General features: G+C 32.8%; 1 protein-coding gene across 1 annotated transcript in view; it reads left to right on the top strand.

Annotated features, from left to right (window-relative positions):
* Positions 1-19,300, top strand: part of LOC114334231 (dynein axonemal heavy chain 6) — a 226,424-nt gene that overhangs the window by 197,462 nt on the left and 9,662 nt on the right. The window contains exons 44-50 of the mRNA XM_050663379.1: positions 5,680-5,881; positions 7,094-7,334; positions 10,287-10,487; positions 10,954-11,195; positions 18,162-18,332; positions 18,804-18,983; positions 19,199-19,291. Coding sequence (XP_050519336.1) covers positions 5,680-5,881; positions 7,094-7,334; positions 10,287-10,487; positions 10,954-11,195; positions 18,162-18,332; positions 18,804-18,983; positions 19,199-19,291 — 1,330 coding nt within the window. The remainder of the gene's footprint in view (positions 1-5,679; positions 5,882-7,093; positions 7,335-10,286; positions 10,488-10,953; positions 11,196-18,161; positions 18,333-18,803; positions 18,984-19,198; positions 19,292-19,300) is intronic.

Below are 19,300 nucleotides of genomic sequence, written 5' to 3'. Positions count from 1 at the left end.
ATAAACTGACATTATATTGATTGTTTCCCACCTTTAGACGTATCAGACGAGTATTTTAACTAAAACTGTCACTGTGACAGTGACATTTCTCAAACTCGTTCGATACGTCTAAAGGTGGGAAACAATCAATATAATGTCAATTTATAAGTTACTATCGCTAAATATAACACCTCTAGTAGGTTCATCTTTTTTATCTCACAACTTAATATGTTTTCCATCTTTTGCGTTATTTTGCCGGTTATTAGTGTGCTCATCACTGTATATACTTACTTTTTAAGTAATATTCTAGAATGTACTAACTACATTCTCATATGCAATTAGAATATGTAACTAGGTACTTGGTAGAACCAGTAGAACCTAAGATGAGATTAGGTGATGCTGAAAACATACATCTGAGCAATATAGCACTTCCTTGGGATATTCTTAAAAGTTTCTTGCCAGATACTAAAAAAATGTAGGGTAGTACGTTCTAAGTATATAAATAGAAGGTTTCAATGCAACTCGTTGCACGTCCTTGGAATATCTTAAAAAGTATATTCTTAGTATACACTGAAAAGAAGTTCGGTAGTACATTCTAAGTATATACATAGGACGTTTAAGTACTGTAATGTAGTATATACTCAGTATGTGCTCTGCACATTCCCAATGGTAATTACGCATATTCTCAGTATATACTTTTTTTGAAAAGTATGTTCTATGAATCTACTAACATGAAATTGTTATGTGGGTAAACAGGTTTAAATATTTCAAAGATATTTGTGCTGCTATCATGATGTTGGTAAATACGGAATTCACTCTGCAGCTCTAAAAAACTGTTCCTTAACTTTTTGGCTACTGATTTATTTAGGAATACGGTGAAAATTTGTTTTCCAATATGGAATATGATGTTGGTAAATACGGAATTCACTCTGCAGCTCTTAAGCCGCGTTTACACGATGACAATTGGCGAGAAAATTGTCACAAGACAACTGACTGGCATGAAATTATTGTCTTCGTCTAAACACTTCAGGTCAATTGCCTTGCCAACTGCCCTCACTATTGGCCCAAAATTCACTGTCTCCGGGAGTAGACTGAGGACAATGAGCTGCGCCCAGTGAGCCCCCACCAATCGAAATCTCAATTGTCGCCGTGTGAACGGTGTAGGCCAGTAGTGCTGTCTTGTTTTTTGCCAGTTCCCTCTAGCTCTCTTGTATCAGTCAAAACATACACGTGGTTTGTGTTATTATTTGTGTTACGTCTACTGCCATGGCAATAGTTGGCCCCGTATAAACATCTTCTCGTTCAACTGGACGGGCCTCCGACAATCCGCAACCACGTGATGACAATTGTCTTGCCAATTGTCATCGTGTAAACGCGGCTTTAAATACTGTTCCTTAACTTTTTGGCTACTGATTTATTTAGGAATACGGTGAAAATTTGTTTTCCAATAAGGAAAATAACATGAAAAATTAAAGTTATCAACTTTTAGCACTACCATAGTGTTAACATTTGGTAAGGGGCTGTCCATTAATCACGTTATGCTCGAAAGGGGGGAGGGGTCCATAAAAAATCACGAAACATCACAAGGGGGTAGGGGGGGTGTAGTAATATATCACGTGTATTTTTTTTTTCTGAAAATGCCCGATACTCACCCCGTTACCTGTCTTTACTTTTTTGTCAAATGCGTACAAAAATCGAAAGCGGCATTGCTGTGACTAATATTAAAAAAAGACCATTTCTCTTTCATAATACATATACACAACCCAGCAAATTGGTTCCACCCAAATTCTCTTGAATGTTAAGGTCGCGTCATATTATAATGCACGTCGCGTTTTCGGCACGTAGCGTTTGCGGACCGGCAATCGGACTGCCCGTTCACATTTTCATACATAGAACGTTTCAGTTGGTTTCAGTTTGGTGCGGTGCAGATGTGTTTATTGTCACAAAGCGATGAAAACACATGCATACATGACAAAATTGCCTCGAAAACTATTTTTTAAATTAGACCGGGCAGTATCGTCGCCCCCGTTAGCGAAATTATATCGATTAGATTTTTTTGCACAAACTTACTCAAAAAGAGGTCCTTATAACACATCCACAGGGTGCCGGGCGGTGCCGTTGTCAAAAAATTGTTTTAACAATTTTTGTTAAAGAAATTCACAAAAATAACTTTTTCATTACGAACGATTTTTTTTACATAATTTGGGTTATTCTTAGCAAAAAAGGTATCTTGTGATTTTTCTCTAAAATTGATTGTTGTCGAGTTATACGCGATTTAAAATTTGAAAAGTACGGAAATGGCCATATAACTCGACAACAATCAATTTTAGAGAAAAATCACAAGAGACCTTTTTTGCCCAGAATAACTCAAATTATTATTAATTTGGGTTTAATTAAATTATTAATAAAAAATTATTTTTGTGAATTTGTTTAACAAAAATTGTTTAAACAATTTTTAGACCACGGCACCGCCCGGAACCCTGTTGATCTCTTTTTGAGTAAGTTTGTGCAAAAAAATCTAATCGAAATAGTTTCGCTAACGGGGGCGACGATACAGTTGGACTATAGCGGTAATTGTTAATAATTAAAAATAACAGCTTTGTAATAAAATAATGACAAAAATCTCTTCAGGACCTTGAAGAAGTTGTTTGAAACTTGATTTGGTCACTTATTGAAATTCATAATAATAATTTTTAATCGAGTTATTAAGCCTTGAAAATAGCCATTTTCGCAATTTTAGAGAAAAATGACAAGAAACCTTTTTTGCTCAGAATTACCCAAATTATCTAAAAAAAATATTGCTCGAATGAAAAAATATTTTTGTGAATTTGTTTAAAAAAGATTGTTTAAACAATTTTTCGACCACGGCACCGCCTGGCACCCTGTGGATATGTTATATGAACCTCTCTTTAAGTAAATTTGTGCGAAAAATCGAATCGGAATAATTTCGCTAGCGAGGGCGACGATACTGACCGGTCTAAATACTCTGTATCAAATTCAAAGAAATACCTAAATAAACAACGAGGGGAAAACGACCCGTAGCTGTCAACATCCGAAAAATATTGTTTTCGAATCAACCGAACGCAAACGTAACGTGTCTTATACGCTACGTTACGTGTCTTATACGCACAATATGAATTGTTCAATTTAAAAACCATTAAATTATATTTTTCGCAAACGAAACGCTACGTGCCGAAAACGCGACGTGCATTATAATATGACGCGACCTTTATGATAAGAAGCGACCCATTTCAAATCGCTTTGTTGTGAATGTAGCATATGTTTCCACTAAATAGGAATACTGACCGGGACTCTGTCGCCGTCTCCGGCGACTTTTTATTTATGAGCCTTTACATGTGTTTTACCTACTATCTGATGAATTGGAAATTCTCAAAATCCTGTCAGTTTTATACCGTTGTTTTGTCACTGAATACATGCGTTTAAACTGTTTTTAACTTCGTATTTTTTTCGTCACAATGTCTAGTTGATCTGTATAAAGAACTATTTACAGAGTATAAGAAAGGAAAAAATCCTGGTGTCGCTCAAAAAGAATTTAATGAATTGTGGGTTAAAGGGAAACAAAAATATACAAAGGAAGAATTTATGAAGTTGGCCAATGATCTTTTACTAGATTACCGCCGAAAGAACCAAGCAAAGAGGTCTTCCAATATTCTCTTTTATTACTCTACTACTAAAAAGATAAGTTAAAATTTGTATGTGTTCTAATACTAAGAATTCACCTATGGAGTTTTATTTGCAGTATTATGTTATTGTTAAATCTTACATTTTTTATAACATTGATAAAATAAATGTAATTAGTTTACAAATAAAATATGCATAGCGTACATACCTACAGTTGAGTCCACGAGTCTTTACCCGTGTTTCATCATTTAAAGCATACGAAATAAGTCGATGAAAAAGTCGGAAATTGAAATTTACTAAACGCAATAGCAAGTGACAGTAAGTAGCTACCTATCCTATCACGGGATAAAATTTGAGTTATCAAAAATGTGTTTTATCTCGCCAGGTATTAATGACGTACGGGTAAAGACTCGTGGACTGAAGTGTACCTTAAATATTACTTAAATCCAAAACATATCTTTTAATTCGTGCCATTTTGAATTCTTTATTTTAATATTATATGAAATAAAATTGCTGGGATGATAATATTATCATTAACTTATTTGCATGAAAATTTTTTGCTCAATTAGAAATCCAATGAAATCAATTAATTTGTGGTCATCTGATTGAATACAACCAACATTATACTGAAAACAGATCCCATGGGCAGTTTTCACTCAATCATGTAGCTATGGATACCTACATTTCGTTTCATTTCGATTTTGACATTTCAAATATTCAATATTTCAAAATGTCACGATTTGGTTGTAATACTGATGAGAATATTAATGAAATTATCGAATCAAATATACCAAAGAATACTGTTTACAGTAAAAAATTTGTATGGAAAGCGTTTATGGACTTTTGCAATGATAGAAAATATGAATTAGATGGAAATCGGACGGTGGAAGAATTGTTAATTGCACATTTCAATAAATTGTTTCTGCTCTGTATTTTTTTTTTCATAACCAGCAAAAAATTTTCTATCCGAATAACCCTCGAACATTGATAAATGCTCAAAAAATTTTTAACAACTTTCTCAAGCTTGTTGCTTACAGGCAACAGACCTCCGCCTACGCCGTCGGTCTGTTTCCAAGCAACAAGCTTTCGAAATCTGTTATAAAATTTTTTCGAACAATTATCAATGTCCTTGGGTTATTACTACTGATAATTACATATTATGTATAATACATTTAATAATATTAATACTATTTTATGTCAGTCAAAAACAACCTGCAACCTTTCTGTCTACCTCTAAACGTTATTATTGTGGTCATTAATTTTTTATAATAAAATTAGATAATGTGTATTTTACAATTATTATTTAAAAAATATATTTTTTGTAGATACTAAAAAATACACGTGATATAGGGGTAGGGGGGGTTTAGTTTTAAACCTCACCATGTATCACCAAGGGGGAGGGGGGGTTAAAAAATGCCAAAAAAAACATCACGTGATTAATGGACGGCCCCTAATGTCGCATGTCGTGCCAAGTTCCATCTAAGTGAACTTTTTAACAAAACTAATATTTTAAGCATTATTTTGGTGAAAATTAGCCCTCTGCCATGGGGGTTGCCAGATCTGCTAACAATTCTCGCATGAACCGAATAAACAGATAGCAATTACGTGGTAAGCTCAATGGTTTCAGAAAAGTACGTGCTACAACTAGATAACTAGAGTTAGCTAGTTGTAGCATTCAGTGTATGTCGTATTCACGATTATTTCGATTAAACAATAACTTGATAACTTATCTTGTCATGTTTTAGCACTGAATATTAGGGGCATTTGAGTTTTATCAACTTTCGTCAATCATAAATAAATACTTAACCCGCTTGGAGCGAGTTATCAAGTTTTTACACAATATGGAGGCAAATAAAATACATCTTGCGAACTAGTCAAGTTCTAGTACTAAGGCGACAATATATTGTTTGATCATATTTTTTGTGACAATTATACCTAGGTACCAGTCTTCTGATGCTTTCAAATTAGTTCTACAGATTGAGTTTAGTGATTAAAGTATACTCAAGTAGTATTTATTTCCCTAAAAATCCGTTTGATTTTTTTTTAATATTATTTTAGATATGAAGACACGACCAACGGAGTTCCATTGATATTTGTTTTGAGCACAGGATCAGATCCTTTCGAGGCTTTCCAACGTTTTGCCAACGAAATGAACTTCGGAGATAGAGTTAAATCGATATCTTTGGGGCAAGGTCAAGGTCCAGTGGCTGAAAAAATGATACAAGAAGCTGTAGAGAAGGGAGATTGGGTCTTTTTACAGGTAACACCATGTATTTTGCGGTATCGAAGAAAGTGTTGTCTTTAATAAACTTCTTGTGTTTGTATAATAGACTCCAAACTTTCAATCATAATTTTTTAACCGAAAATAACATCAAATCTGGAACTAGATATTCGAGCTCGACTCTTTTACTCAACTTTTTAACCCTAAGGGCCGGTTTTTCAGTGCTGGGTTATCTCAGATTTTTCGGTCACCGACATTTTTATGGTTAATCAGTTTTTCAGTACTAGGTTATCGCTTAAACCCGTTTAAGTTGACCAAGATTTTAACCTATACTCGCTATCATAGGTGGTTTAACTCCGAATTTTCCGACAGACGTTTATCTATATTTGCTGACAGAAGAGGTTAGTTAAATTATGACATTTTGTGTTATCGCGGGAAATATTGTATTATGTATTATTATATTCTTGATTATATCTTCATCATCAGATGAAGAATCGGAACTTGAATGCATTAATCATTTTTGTAATGTTAATTTGTTATTTATAAAATAGGTTATGAAATTCTATTTCGTTTATTTTTCTGTCAAAAATCTATAGAATTGCACATCTTGGTTTAAAGCACTGAAAAACGATATAAGGGTTAAAATATTGGTTAAAATTTAAACTAGGTTAGCTAACCAAAATTTTAACCGCTCACTGAAAAACCGGGCCTAAGTGATATAAAACCGGACGTATATATTATTATTTGTTCCCGTCTTGCTAACTTGCGTCGAATAATATATCGCTTGTATTATTTCAGCGACTTTAAAATAGTACCTCCGGTTGCAATAAGTTTTCATATTTTAATAGTGTAAAATGGAATAAAAACTTGTAGAATGGATGAAAACAATATTTCGATACTGCAGCCAATTGGCTTATTGTATATTGAGTTTTTTGTAGTATTTGTGTTAAGTAATTTCCTTGTTACTAAGTAAAGTCGTCTTATTGAATTTACAAAGGATCGCTTATTGTATCCGGGCGTCTGCGATACCTCGGGTGAGTACCTATCAGACAAAGGAGAAATTCTTTTTTTGTAAAAATTCCCATCTTTACCTGATTCGTGAGTCACAACCTCGTGAGTTTTTAGCTGTATGTTCTTTTCTTAGTAAGTTGACGCTCTTGCTTTTGCGCCACCAAGGCATTCCGCGCTTACTTTTGAAAGAGATAGATTTTCAACGGGCTATATAATTCTTTTATAATTATTTTATTGTAGAATTGCCACTTGGCCACGTCCTGGATGCTCGCTATGGAAACAATAGTTTTAGCCATAGCCAGAGATACAGAAAAAGTTCATAAAGAGTTCAGGCTCTTCTTAAGTTCTATGCCGTCCAAAGCTTTCCCCGTGTCGGTACTTCAGAATTCAGTCAAAGTTACAAACGAGCCGCCAAAAGGTCTAAGAGCTAACGTTAAAAGAGCATTCACTGACATGGATAAGAATTTCTTCGAACATCACCGTAAGTAGTTAGTTTTGCATCAGACACCGATTATTCACTTAATTCTAAATCTTAACTGGAGGGAAAAAAACTGGAGGATGTATGTTACCACATTTACTTTAAGGCTATGGGTACATAATTCGCAAATATTTTACGTGTATCCCTACTTTTTCTGTCTTTACACGGCAAATTACGTGTAGTAAAATTCACACTGGTGTGGATTTGTAAACATTACTAGAATGTCATTCTACTTGAAAATGTCATAATTAATTTAAAGAGATGGCTTTTGAATGTTCTTGGATAACTGTTATTTTTATAATTGCAAATTATTAATTCAGTTAATAAATGTGATAATTTTTTCACTAACTATGTTTTCAGTGATTGTAATAATTTATTTGTACAACAAAAACTAATAATCAATCGAGAAAAGAGGAAAAGTGTTAAAGTGATTTTTTAATATGTTGTTATTTTGGAACGCTTACAATTTTGAACATCTCTAACAACAAAATACTTGGATCACAGGATATATCTGATGTATTCTCTGCTTGGATCTTCCACAAATAATACACAATAAATAACTTTTTATTAAGTTCACGTCTTAAATCAATTATTTATCAAATACACTATATATCAATAATATTTAATCAATTTCTCAAAATATTCCCGATGCAATGTCAAATATTTAAAATTGTCACTGATTGTCAGTGTCTGACTGACAATATATGCTGACAATATTATATTTGGTTGAGTGCGTTGTAAGACAAAGACAGATTTGGAAAATATTACCACGGCATTGTGTTCATTTTTTTCAAATCCTGAAAAAACCAATAAATATTTTTGAAAAATTTAAACGCAGAATGAAAGACTAAATTATTACCGAGGGCCGAAAGTCCCTTAGAATAAATAAAAAGTTTATTTTGAATGAGATATTTGAAATTAAAAATCACACTAAATTTTCTCTTAGTTTTTTCACCCCTGTAACTTATTAAAATAAACATTATAGAAGTTCTCAGGGACTTTCGGCCCTCGCTAATAACGTAATCTTTCATTCTGCGTTTAAATTTTTCAAAAATACTTATTAGTTTTCTCAGGATTCGAAAAAAATGAATCCCCATTTGAATAGCATTGCAGCCGAAAATACGTACCGATCCTCTTAATGAGTTAAATTACCTAACAATACAATGCATTCAATCATCTTTTTTCTTAAATAGTACAATACCGAAAGCTCAGCATTTCAATATCAGCCTCATAAAAATGACGTTGCAGTGTTCAAAAGCCGCAGTTAAGGCCATCGGTACATAATTCGCAACTATTTTACGGCTATCCCTACTTTTTCTGTCATTAAATGGCAAATTACGTGTAGTAAAATTCTCACTTATATGGATATGTAAACATTACTACTTGACAATGTCATCATTAACTTTAAAGAGATGGCTTTTGAATTTTCTTGGATAAGTGTTACTTGTATAATTCCAAATTATTAATTCAGTTAATAAATATGATAATTTTTTCACTAATTATGTATTCAGTGATTGTAATAATTTATATTCTGTACAACAAAAACTAATACTTAATCGAGAAAAGAGGAAAAGTTAAAGTGATTTTTTAATAATATATTGTTACTATGGGACGCTTACAATTTTGAACATCTTTAACAACAAAATGGATCACAGAATATATCCTGGTTAATTATCTGCTTGGATCGTCCATAAATAACAAACAATTAACTTTTTATTAAGTTCACGTCTTAAATCAATTATTTATCAAATACACTAGCAATATGATTTAATCAACAACTCAAAATATTCCCGATGCCATGTCAAATATTTAAAATTGTCACTGTCTTGTCATCATATTCTATTTGACTCAGTGCGTTGTATGACAAAGATAGTGAATATTCGATTTGGAAAATATCACCACGAACATGGTGTGCATTTTTTTCAAATCTTGAAAAAACTAATAAATAAATTTAAACGCAGAATGAAAGACTAAATTATTATGGAGGGCCGATAGTCCCTTAGAATAAACAAAAAGATTTTTTTTGAACGAGATATTTGAAATTAAAAATCACACTACATTTTCTCTGAGTTTTTCACCCCTGTAACTTATTAAAATAAATATTACAGAAGTTTTCAGGGACTTTCGGCCTCGGTAAGAAAGTAATCTTTCATTCTGCGTTTAAATTTTTCAAAAATACTTATTAGTTTTCTCAGGATTTGAAAAAATGAATCCCATTTAGATAGCATTGAAGCCGAAACTACGTACCCATCCCCTTAAAGTATCGTATAATTTATAAGTAGTCGAAGTAGTTAAAAAATAGTCGAAATTATTAGACAAAAGAACCAAAATGACTATCTACAGAACGTTGATTAGACCTGTAGTAACTCATGGTTATGAAATCTGGGTAATGACAAAAAAAGAGGAAGCCCAACTCAGGATATTCTAGAAAAGATAAGTACTGAGAAAAGTAATATGTTCCGGTGCAAGAGGAACACGGTACGTGGAGGAGAATGAGGAGAAACGACGAAGTTCATGAATTGATTGAAGGGTAAGATTTGTGAAGTCGAAGACTGTCATGGCTGGGACATGTGCAAAGAAAATAGAATGCAAAAACAACAAACAGAATGTTACAATGGAATCCGATAGGAAGGCGAAAAAAAGGAAGACCCAGATTGAGATGGTTGGATGACGTGGAGGACGATCTGAAAACCATGAACGTAAGACAATGGAGGAGAAAGGCACAAGAGAGATCTGAATCGAAGGACAAAGCCAAACAGGCAAAGACCCATTCAGGGCTATGATGCCAAAATAATTCTGACATCGTAACCCTGGTTATGCTTTTGTAAGTTAACATTATTCTAAGGGGAATTGTGTATGAGAAACTGCTACATAAACTTCTCTGTGTGTAAAAGTTGCGTCTTTTAGCAATATTATGTATCTCCCTCAAATTTATTTAAAAAAATGATTTTTCAGATCTTGAGCATCAGTGGAAGGCTATGATATTCGGACTATGCATGTTTCACGCTGTGATTCAAGAAAGAAAAAAATTCGGACCTCTAGGATGGAATATCGTGTACGAGTTCAATGACAGTGATAGAGATTTCGCGTTTAACAGTCTGAAGATGTTTTGTGTTGAAGAATCAATCCCTTGGGATGCCCTAGAATATCTGACTGGTAAATTGTCCCTATTATAATTAATTCCCTAAATGTTTACATGTAATTAACACTATTAGTAATCAAAACTATAGAAAAAGTGACAGATGTTTCAAAAATCGTGAAACACCCAGCATATGCTATTTCACATAACATATTGCTAGATAACTCAATATAATATAATCAAATATTATATCACGTCATCACCATGTCTTTTGCGGGGAAGATTCTTTATTTATAAAACATTTACTGTAATTTTAGCGGCATTATTAATGTCATAAATAGTGACGGACACCAAATTGCCTTAATAGCAGATACTACTAACACTTAGCAGTACTGAGATCTGGAAGATACGCCACTGAATGAATTTAGAGCTTCCAATGTTTCACTGGTTGGAGAAATCTAATAACTCTAGGCGAAAATACGTTATTTCGCTCACCTCGTTGTAAATTACCTTTCTTGTATTCCTTACTGTCTTGTCTTTTAGGCGAAATCACCTATGGTGGTAGAGTCACAGACTACTGGGATCTGAGATGCCTCAAAACGATATTGAAAATTTTCTTTTCTCCGAAAATTTTAACTTCTGGATATGTATATTCTGAATCTGGCATTTACTACTGCCCGGTTTTTCTAACAATACAAGAATACCGAGAATTTGTGGATAATCTGCCTATTATAGAACAACCAGAGATATTTGGTATGCATGAGAATGCAAATATAGCCTACCAGGTGAGTTTTTATTTTTTTATGTTAGTTAGTGATCAAGAATAATTGTTAACCCATTAACGGCGAGAAAACAATTTTTTGTTATAGATAAAATTTATTAAAAATCTTTAAATATAACAGTATTTTGTACAAAACGTAAGAATAAAATTGTTTATAAATGAAATAGTAATGGAGAAAAACACGGTTCCCATATGGGACCAATAGGTGCGAACCCGATAGATGTTCGCTAAGAGTTACTTGGTATGAAAATTGCGAAAACAACCTTTAAAAAGACCACATCATGAACCACAAAATGATTTTATTCGTCTTATCGAATACCTCCAATTCGAATTCCAAATCCTTTCTGATGATTTAGGTGGGTTTTTATATCTTATTAGATGTGTTTGGATAACAGCCCGTGCAAATTCCAAGTGGCTAATGTTACGACCAGTGTTCTATACAACTTCCATGCATTTTGAATGTTCGTGTCCACGAAGTATGTAAAAATGGGCCAATGCCATTTTTCTGGAACAGATTCCAATTCGATAGCAAGATATATTGCTTTCCATCAAATCAGTGCCACCCATATTATTATTGTATTGTGAAACAATATTTTTGGCCTCAGAACAACAATGTTTTTTTCTTCTGTCTTGAAAACCTTTTAACAGGTCTAGTTGATGTAATCCAACAAGGTCTGTATTGCTTGAACCTGCATACTTTGAGTAATCAGACTCTGGAAAAGCATACACTGTAGGACCAAATACCCTTTCTTCACAAAAAGCTGCATTTTTCTACCGCGTGAACATAATTAGATCTCCAACAGTTGAAGTTGGCGCAGATGGAATTACTCTGCTAGTACGGGGTGGATCTAAGTGATTTCTTCTGCCATCGTGTCTTCCCGTCTACCAGTGCCTCCGATTCTAGTATCACCCGAAAATACAATTTTCACGTCTGAAGATAGCTGGTTATGATTTGGATTATCAATAAAACCGGCGTCATCTTCATCGGTCGGATCTTCTTCTATCAAAATATATCTGGAGATTCTATATAAACGGCAGAAACATCGTTATTACTTTCGCTTTTCTCGAAAGTATATCGAGACCTTCTTTCAAAGAAATATCTCTGAAAATAAGAAAATTAAAAAAAGAATAGTGGAAACTACATATCCAGTAAACCGCCTAGCGGTTCCATTTGGGAACACACATATTTTTGTCGTAATTACGACAAAACCAAAAAATGAAATATTATGAAAACCTGTGTAATTTATTTATTAAAATTTGAAGAAAATTTTTAAAAACAAAAGCAAGGATTCTAGTGCGAAAAGTAATAAATAAAACACTTACACGAAACGAATGTCCATATTTTGGTACAAACAAAACCAACCGTAAATTTGAAAAGTTATTACACTGGAAAATAAGTAGGTATAAAACTAAATTTGAGTTGTTCATTCAAGAAGGGGTAACGTTGAACTACAAATAGGTCAAATCTCTCTGCGAAATTTTACTTAACAATATGGTAAATAGGCTCCGATGGGTAGGAAGTTTGATGGCTCCGTATGCTATCCGTAGGCGTTAATGGGTCATCGGGATAATTTTGGCGTATTTGAGTGACAGTATGTCTTTGAGTCATCATATCAGAACCGTAACCGTAACGCGACAGTTCGTAACCCCACAAATGGTAACGAACATTTCTTAACGCCGTCAATTTGTAACGGCGAAAATTCGTTACACCGACAATTCGTAACGGTATAATTCGTAACGTCAAAATTGAATTATTAAAAATTGTTTATTTTTGTTAACGTGGTGAATTATTATAGTGACAAATGAAATTACGTTTATCAATTTAACGAACCACCATCAGGATTATAAACATTTTAACACTTTTCATATTTCGTAGAGAAATATACAATATACATATGTTTAGACAATAAATATAATCTATAGTGTAAGTCACATTCAGATGGCAGTGTACGGATATAGGATAACAGTGTTGCCAATTCTACTGCCATTGTAAATTTTGCTACTTTTTTAAAATAAGCAGGGCCAAACTCAAAAAAATTTCACAAAAGTCTAGTATTTTTCTATTTTACATTCATGAATATTTTCCAAATTATAATTATTTTATAGGAGCCGGTCCATAACATCCCACATAACAATTTCATGTTCTTAGTAGATTCATAGAACATACTTTTCAGAAAAAGTATATACTGAGAATGTGCGTAATTACCATTGCGAATGTGCAGAGCAGATACTGAGTATATACTACATTACAGTACTTAAGCGTTCTATGTATATACTTAGAATGTACTACCGCACTTCTTTTCAGTATATACCAAGAATGTTCTTTTTAGAACATTCCAAGGACGTGCTATAAACCTTCTATGTGTATACTTAGAACATACTACCGCACATCCTTTTAGTTTATACCAAGAAGGTACTTTTTAGAATATTCCAAGGATGTGCTATAAACCTTCTATTTATATACTAAGAACGTACTACCGCACATCTTTGTATGGGAAGAATATTATATTTTTAAGAATATTCTAAGAAAGTGCTATCAAGTGCTATATTGCTTAGAAGTATGTTTTCAGCATCACCTAATCTCATCTTAGGTTCTACTGGTTCTACCAAATATCTATTTACATATTTTAATTGCAAATGAGAATGTAGTTAGTACCTACATTCTACAATATTACTTAAAAAGTAAGTACATATTTATAAATTTTAGTTATTTATATAAATCATTATATAATATTTAGCTAAACTAAACTATGCATAATAAGTAACTAAAATTTATATAATACTTATATGTACTTACCTATTTAAGTAATATTGAGTTATCAAAATAGATTATATGTATTTTGAAGCACCGCAAACAAAATAAACAGATTATGTATGTTCTCTAGTCCTAGTCCTACTACTACATCATTCGCCTTCATCCTTAACACTGCATAGATCGAGATCCATAGATGATACAAATAATGAAATAATGCCTGTTTTCTTTTTCATATTTTACGGTTTTTTCCTATCCCTGATCCATTCAGGTAAGAATAGAAATGGTCAGAATATGATGGGGGAGGGGGGGGGTTATGAATGTATTGTGGAATAACAAAATCGGTGTTGCCAAACGGAGAGAAATTTCCCTTTTTGCGGGAATTTTCAACATAAAAGGTGATAAAGGGAAAAAGTTAACTCAAAAGGGAATTATTGTTCCAGTCCAAATTGTAAAATATTAAGAAAAAATCAAAATATTTGAAAATAATTCAACATATCTTCTCAGATTTTGTAAACAGGAGGGAAGTTTTTTTTATAAAAGTGGGAATTTTTAAGGTAAGTTGACGGAAAAAGCTTACTCGACGGTTGGCAACGCCAAAGCCTTTGGTTGCTTTGGTTGTGCAGTTTGGCACGTTTTGGTTCTGCGAAATGGCCTATTGAATTGAATGTACCTAAATTCAAATTCCAAGGATGTAAAAATACTAATGATTCATGATAAACTCGAAATGGTAAAGTCATTTCAATTATGAAAACGAATTTTTAATAGTATCTATGTAAACGTTAATACAATTAATGTTTAAACTTTTTTACCCTACAACAATTTTGAAATGAAATTCGTCCAATACTACCTACATACATAAATTTTATTAATTATGTATTCTAAAAAATAACGAAGTTGATAATCTATAAGGCTAATATTATACTTCCTATACATACAAATTATTTTTAAGATATTTTAAAAGTATCTACTTATAAGTATGTGTTAAGAATGTACTTATAAGTATGTGTTAAGAATATTCGATAAAGGTATATTCTAAGAATAAACTTTTACGAATATTCCGAGATCCTACGTACACGAATATACTTAGTATATTCGGTACGAGAATATACTCTGAAGTATATGCAAAGAACATGAAATTTAGAATGTTTTTTAAGGTAGATGCTATGCTTGTACTACACATATACTAAAAAGAATATACTCCGACGAATGTTGGTAGTATACAGTGTGTCAATTTTAAAACTTACAATGGCTATATCTCACGAACAAAAGCTGATATCAAAAAATGCTTGAAACCGTTTCTAGGATAGTAGGGGGGAACTAAAATGACATGAAAGAGAACTCACCCCCATCAACCCCCTAGGCCCCACCCATCACAACCAAAAAAGTTTAAATTGCAAACCCCTACTTGTGATACATCATTGAAAAGGCTATAAAAAATGCTATTCAATGGTATAAATAATAATTATACAGGGTGAAGCAATAATTGTGAAACTTTGGCTTAAATGAAATATTTAATAAGGTTTTGTTGAATTACAAATTTATTTAAAATGTCAATTAAGTAAATATTTAATGTGAATTCCGTTATTTGGTAAACAATAATACAGCCTATTTTCAAATTCTGCACGAAATTTAGCAAATGTTCTAGTAATAGGGCGACATGCTTGAGTAATTCTTTCTCGCAATTCCCCAAGTGAAGCAAGTTGAGTTTTATAAACAACTGATTTAGGGTAACCCCATAGAAAAAAGTAATATACTATCCTACTATAAAAAGTACTATCCAATGGTATAAATAATAATTATACAGGGTGTTAATATCAGCTGGCTTACTATGACTTTTGTATTTGTAATGCTATCTCCCGGACTATTATTTTAAATGGTAAGTGTCCGCTCGTACTCTTTTTTGTTAATTAAAACTTAATTTGCCATTTTTGCCTTAAATCAGTTGTTTATAAAACTTAACTTGCGTCACTTGGGAAATTGCGAGAAATAATTACTCAAGCATGTCGCCCTATTACTAGAAAAACATTTGTCAAATTTCGTGCAGAATTTGAAAATAGACTGTATTATTGTTTACAAAACAACGGAACCCACTTTGAACATTTACTTAATTGACATTTTTATCAAATTTGTAGTTCAACAAAACCTCATTAAATTTTTTATTTAAGCCAAAGTTTGACAATTATTGCTTCACCCTGTATAATTATTATTTATACCATTGGATAGCATTTTTTATAGCCTTTTCAATGATGTATCACAAGTAGGGGTTTGCAATTTAAACTTTTTTGGTTGTGGTGGGTGGGGCCTAGGGGGTTGATGGGGGTGAGTTCTCTTTCATGTCATTTTAGTTCCCCCTTACTATCCTAGAAACGGTTTCAAGCATTTTTCGTTTTCAGCTTTTGTTCGTGAGATATAGCCATTGTAAGTTTTAAAATTGACACACTGTATGCTTAGAACATGATGCGAACATCATTGTTATGTGGGATACAATTAAAAACTTTGACAACATTGTAGTTATTTCTGCCATCTGAATGTGAACTTCAGTATAGTAGGTAATGAAATTGTCAAAATGTCGAAACCCAAAGACTCCATTTTCAAACAAATAAATGTTTAAAAATAATGAAATCTTTGGATTTCTTAATTCGGAAACAGATTCTCTTATACCTATACGCTCCGAGCGTTAACAAAGTGTCAAAGCAAAATCGACCGACCTGCTCACGGTGGCGGTTTTTTGAAATTTTATCAGGACGCTTTGTGTATGTTCCAATCAGATATTTAAAAAAAATGCTGTGACACGCTAGTGATATTATGTATTAATATAAACAGAAAATAAAAACGCACTTAATGTGATATAAATTCTTTACTTTCCAATATTGATTATCAGTTTGATTTTGTATACATAACCGTACTATCGCAGTTTATGTCAATAAATATTTATTAACGAAAAAGAAAATATTTTGTTGCACTATAAATTACATTATAAATTAATAACTAATGAATTCTAACAATTGTATTCGGTTATTATCACTACAAAATAAAATATTCAAGTTTAACAAAATAATCCCATAAGACTCGATGTTAAAACGTCCTGACAAAATCTGACAGCGTGTCACGTGACTGTAAGTAGAGGGGAGACGCACGGAGCCAATTCCCATCCTTCTCAAAAATTGCAAGGAATAAAGGGTGATGAATGTAGAGACATGCGGAGTCTACATAGTTGCACTCTTAGATTAACGAAACCTTCGTCTTCGTTAATCTAAGGTTGCACTCCACAACATATCAATTCACCGAGGTAAAGATCAACAAATCTGCTTCCTAGTACTCAATACGTGAGTAAAAACGCAGGTAGATAAAAGACATTATATTTAATTTCGATTCAGAGATCATTACCATCTTTCTATGGACCATTTCGAACTCTTTTGTTCTCATCAGGAAAGCACTGTAAAGGCCGCGTCTCACCATCAAATAATTTGATCAAACAGTTTGAGCAAACTCCGGAAGTACGTCAAAGTGACGTCACAATTGCAGTTTTTTTGAAATTCTAAAAATCTGTGCTCTCACTATCAGTCTAGTTTGATCAAATTTTTTGTATTGAGTTGTCTAACTTGTTTGTACTTTATTTATAATAAAAATTTTTCATTATTATCCACAATGAACGTCTGAATCTCTGAATCGAAAAATAAACACCTTTGCCATTCATGCCAATTACAAAATATAATTAACATTAAGACGCGATAGCGACCTCTATTATTAATAACAAAATGTCGAAACCCAAAATTTATTTATTTATTTGTTTGAAAATAGAGTCTTCTCCATAGAGGTCCATAGAAAGATGGTAATGATCTCTGAATCGAAATTAAATATAATGCCTTTTATCTAATGAAATTGTATTAATTATTATAATGAATACATTATTATTAAACTGTTGCTATAAAAAATAAATGTTGTCGTTACAGATTATACCGTTACGAATACGTATAGTTACGAACTGTCGTCGTTACGAATTGACGGCGTTACGAATTACCCTTTAACATTTGTGGCGTTACGAACTGTCGCGTTACGACATGTCATGGAACCGTCAGAACATCGATAGAACATTCGGCGGTGAAAAGATGATTCTGGACTTGCTGAAGCACAGGATCGCAATTAGGGTTGACACAACGATATTAATCGATTTTTATTTAAGTCAGCTATTTAGTTAGATGAAATTATTTTTAGGTTAAAGAAACAAACATTATCGTTCGAACCATCATGGAATGCCAACCGCGAACTGGAGGTGGTGTTGAAGGAAGATCCAGTGACGATATAGTATACGACCTGGCAGAAGGCATTCTGACATATATAATAAAGAAAATACCCACTGAACATGTCAACGCTTACATGTTTAAGGTACTTTATTTTTGTATTATATCAGAGTAATATATCAAGATGAGTCTAGCCATTTCGCTTCAATTTTGATGCCAAAATCTTAATTTATTTGTTACTTACAATTCACTTATACACAAACCCCAGTTTCACTCACTAAGAATTTGAACATGCGATGGTTTGAACGCACGATGATATTCCAATAGTGGCTCGAGCAATCTTATGGAACCTTTCTCAATTCACCGAACGTTCCAACCGCCCTATAATGAAAAAGGTTCCATTGGATTGTTCGAGCCACTATTGGAATGTCGTCGTGTGTTCAAACCATCGCACATTCAAAATTCTTAGTGTGTGGAAGGAGCGTAATACACTGGTGTTGTATTTTTGTGTGAGCAACGTTAGAGAGACCTAATATGGCACCAAAATAAGAAGATTTACTGATACCTTATCACATTTTTGTTTCTTCTAATTAATGTACCTACATTTTTCTTTTAGAAAGACAAAAAAGGAAGAGTTCCTTCTTTGACGACAGTTTTAACGCAAGAAATTGACCGTTATGATAAACTACTTAAAATGATTCACGAATCTATGGAGCAACTCCAAAAGGCAATCAAAGGCCTCGTCGTTATGTCGGACGCCTTGGAAGAAATATTTACTGCTTTTATAAACAATACGGTATATGTCTATTCTTATAACCTCTAATTCTCAGACTCAACATTTAGAAACTTGTTCTTATTATTATGTCGTTGATAATAATTATACTTCTCTTGTTTTATTTCACGTTTAATTAGTTTAGTTAGTACTAGTAGATTTTTCTTCAGGATTTTTTTTCAACTCGACTTTTCTGAACAACTTCCTGCATTTATGTATATAAAATACGAATATTTTAGGTCCCTGGAATGTGGAACAGAATAGCTTATAATTCCTTAAAAAGTTTAGGAAGTTGGACCAGAGATCTTATCTTGAGACTTGACTTTATAAGTGTAAGTAGA

Source organism: Diabrotica virgifera, chromosome 1, assembly GCF_917563875.1.
Source record: "Diabrotica virgifera virgifera chromosome 1, PGI_DIABVI_V3a".
Taxonomy (NCBI): Eukaryota; Metazoa; Arthropoda; class Insecta; order Coleoptera; family Chrysomelidae; genus Diabrotica; species Diabrotica virgifera.
This window is presented reverse-complemented; position numbering and strand designations above follow the sequence as displayed.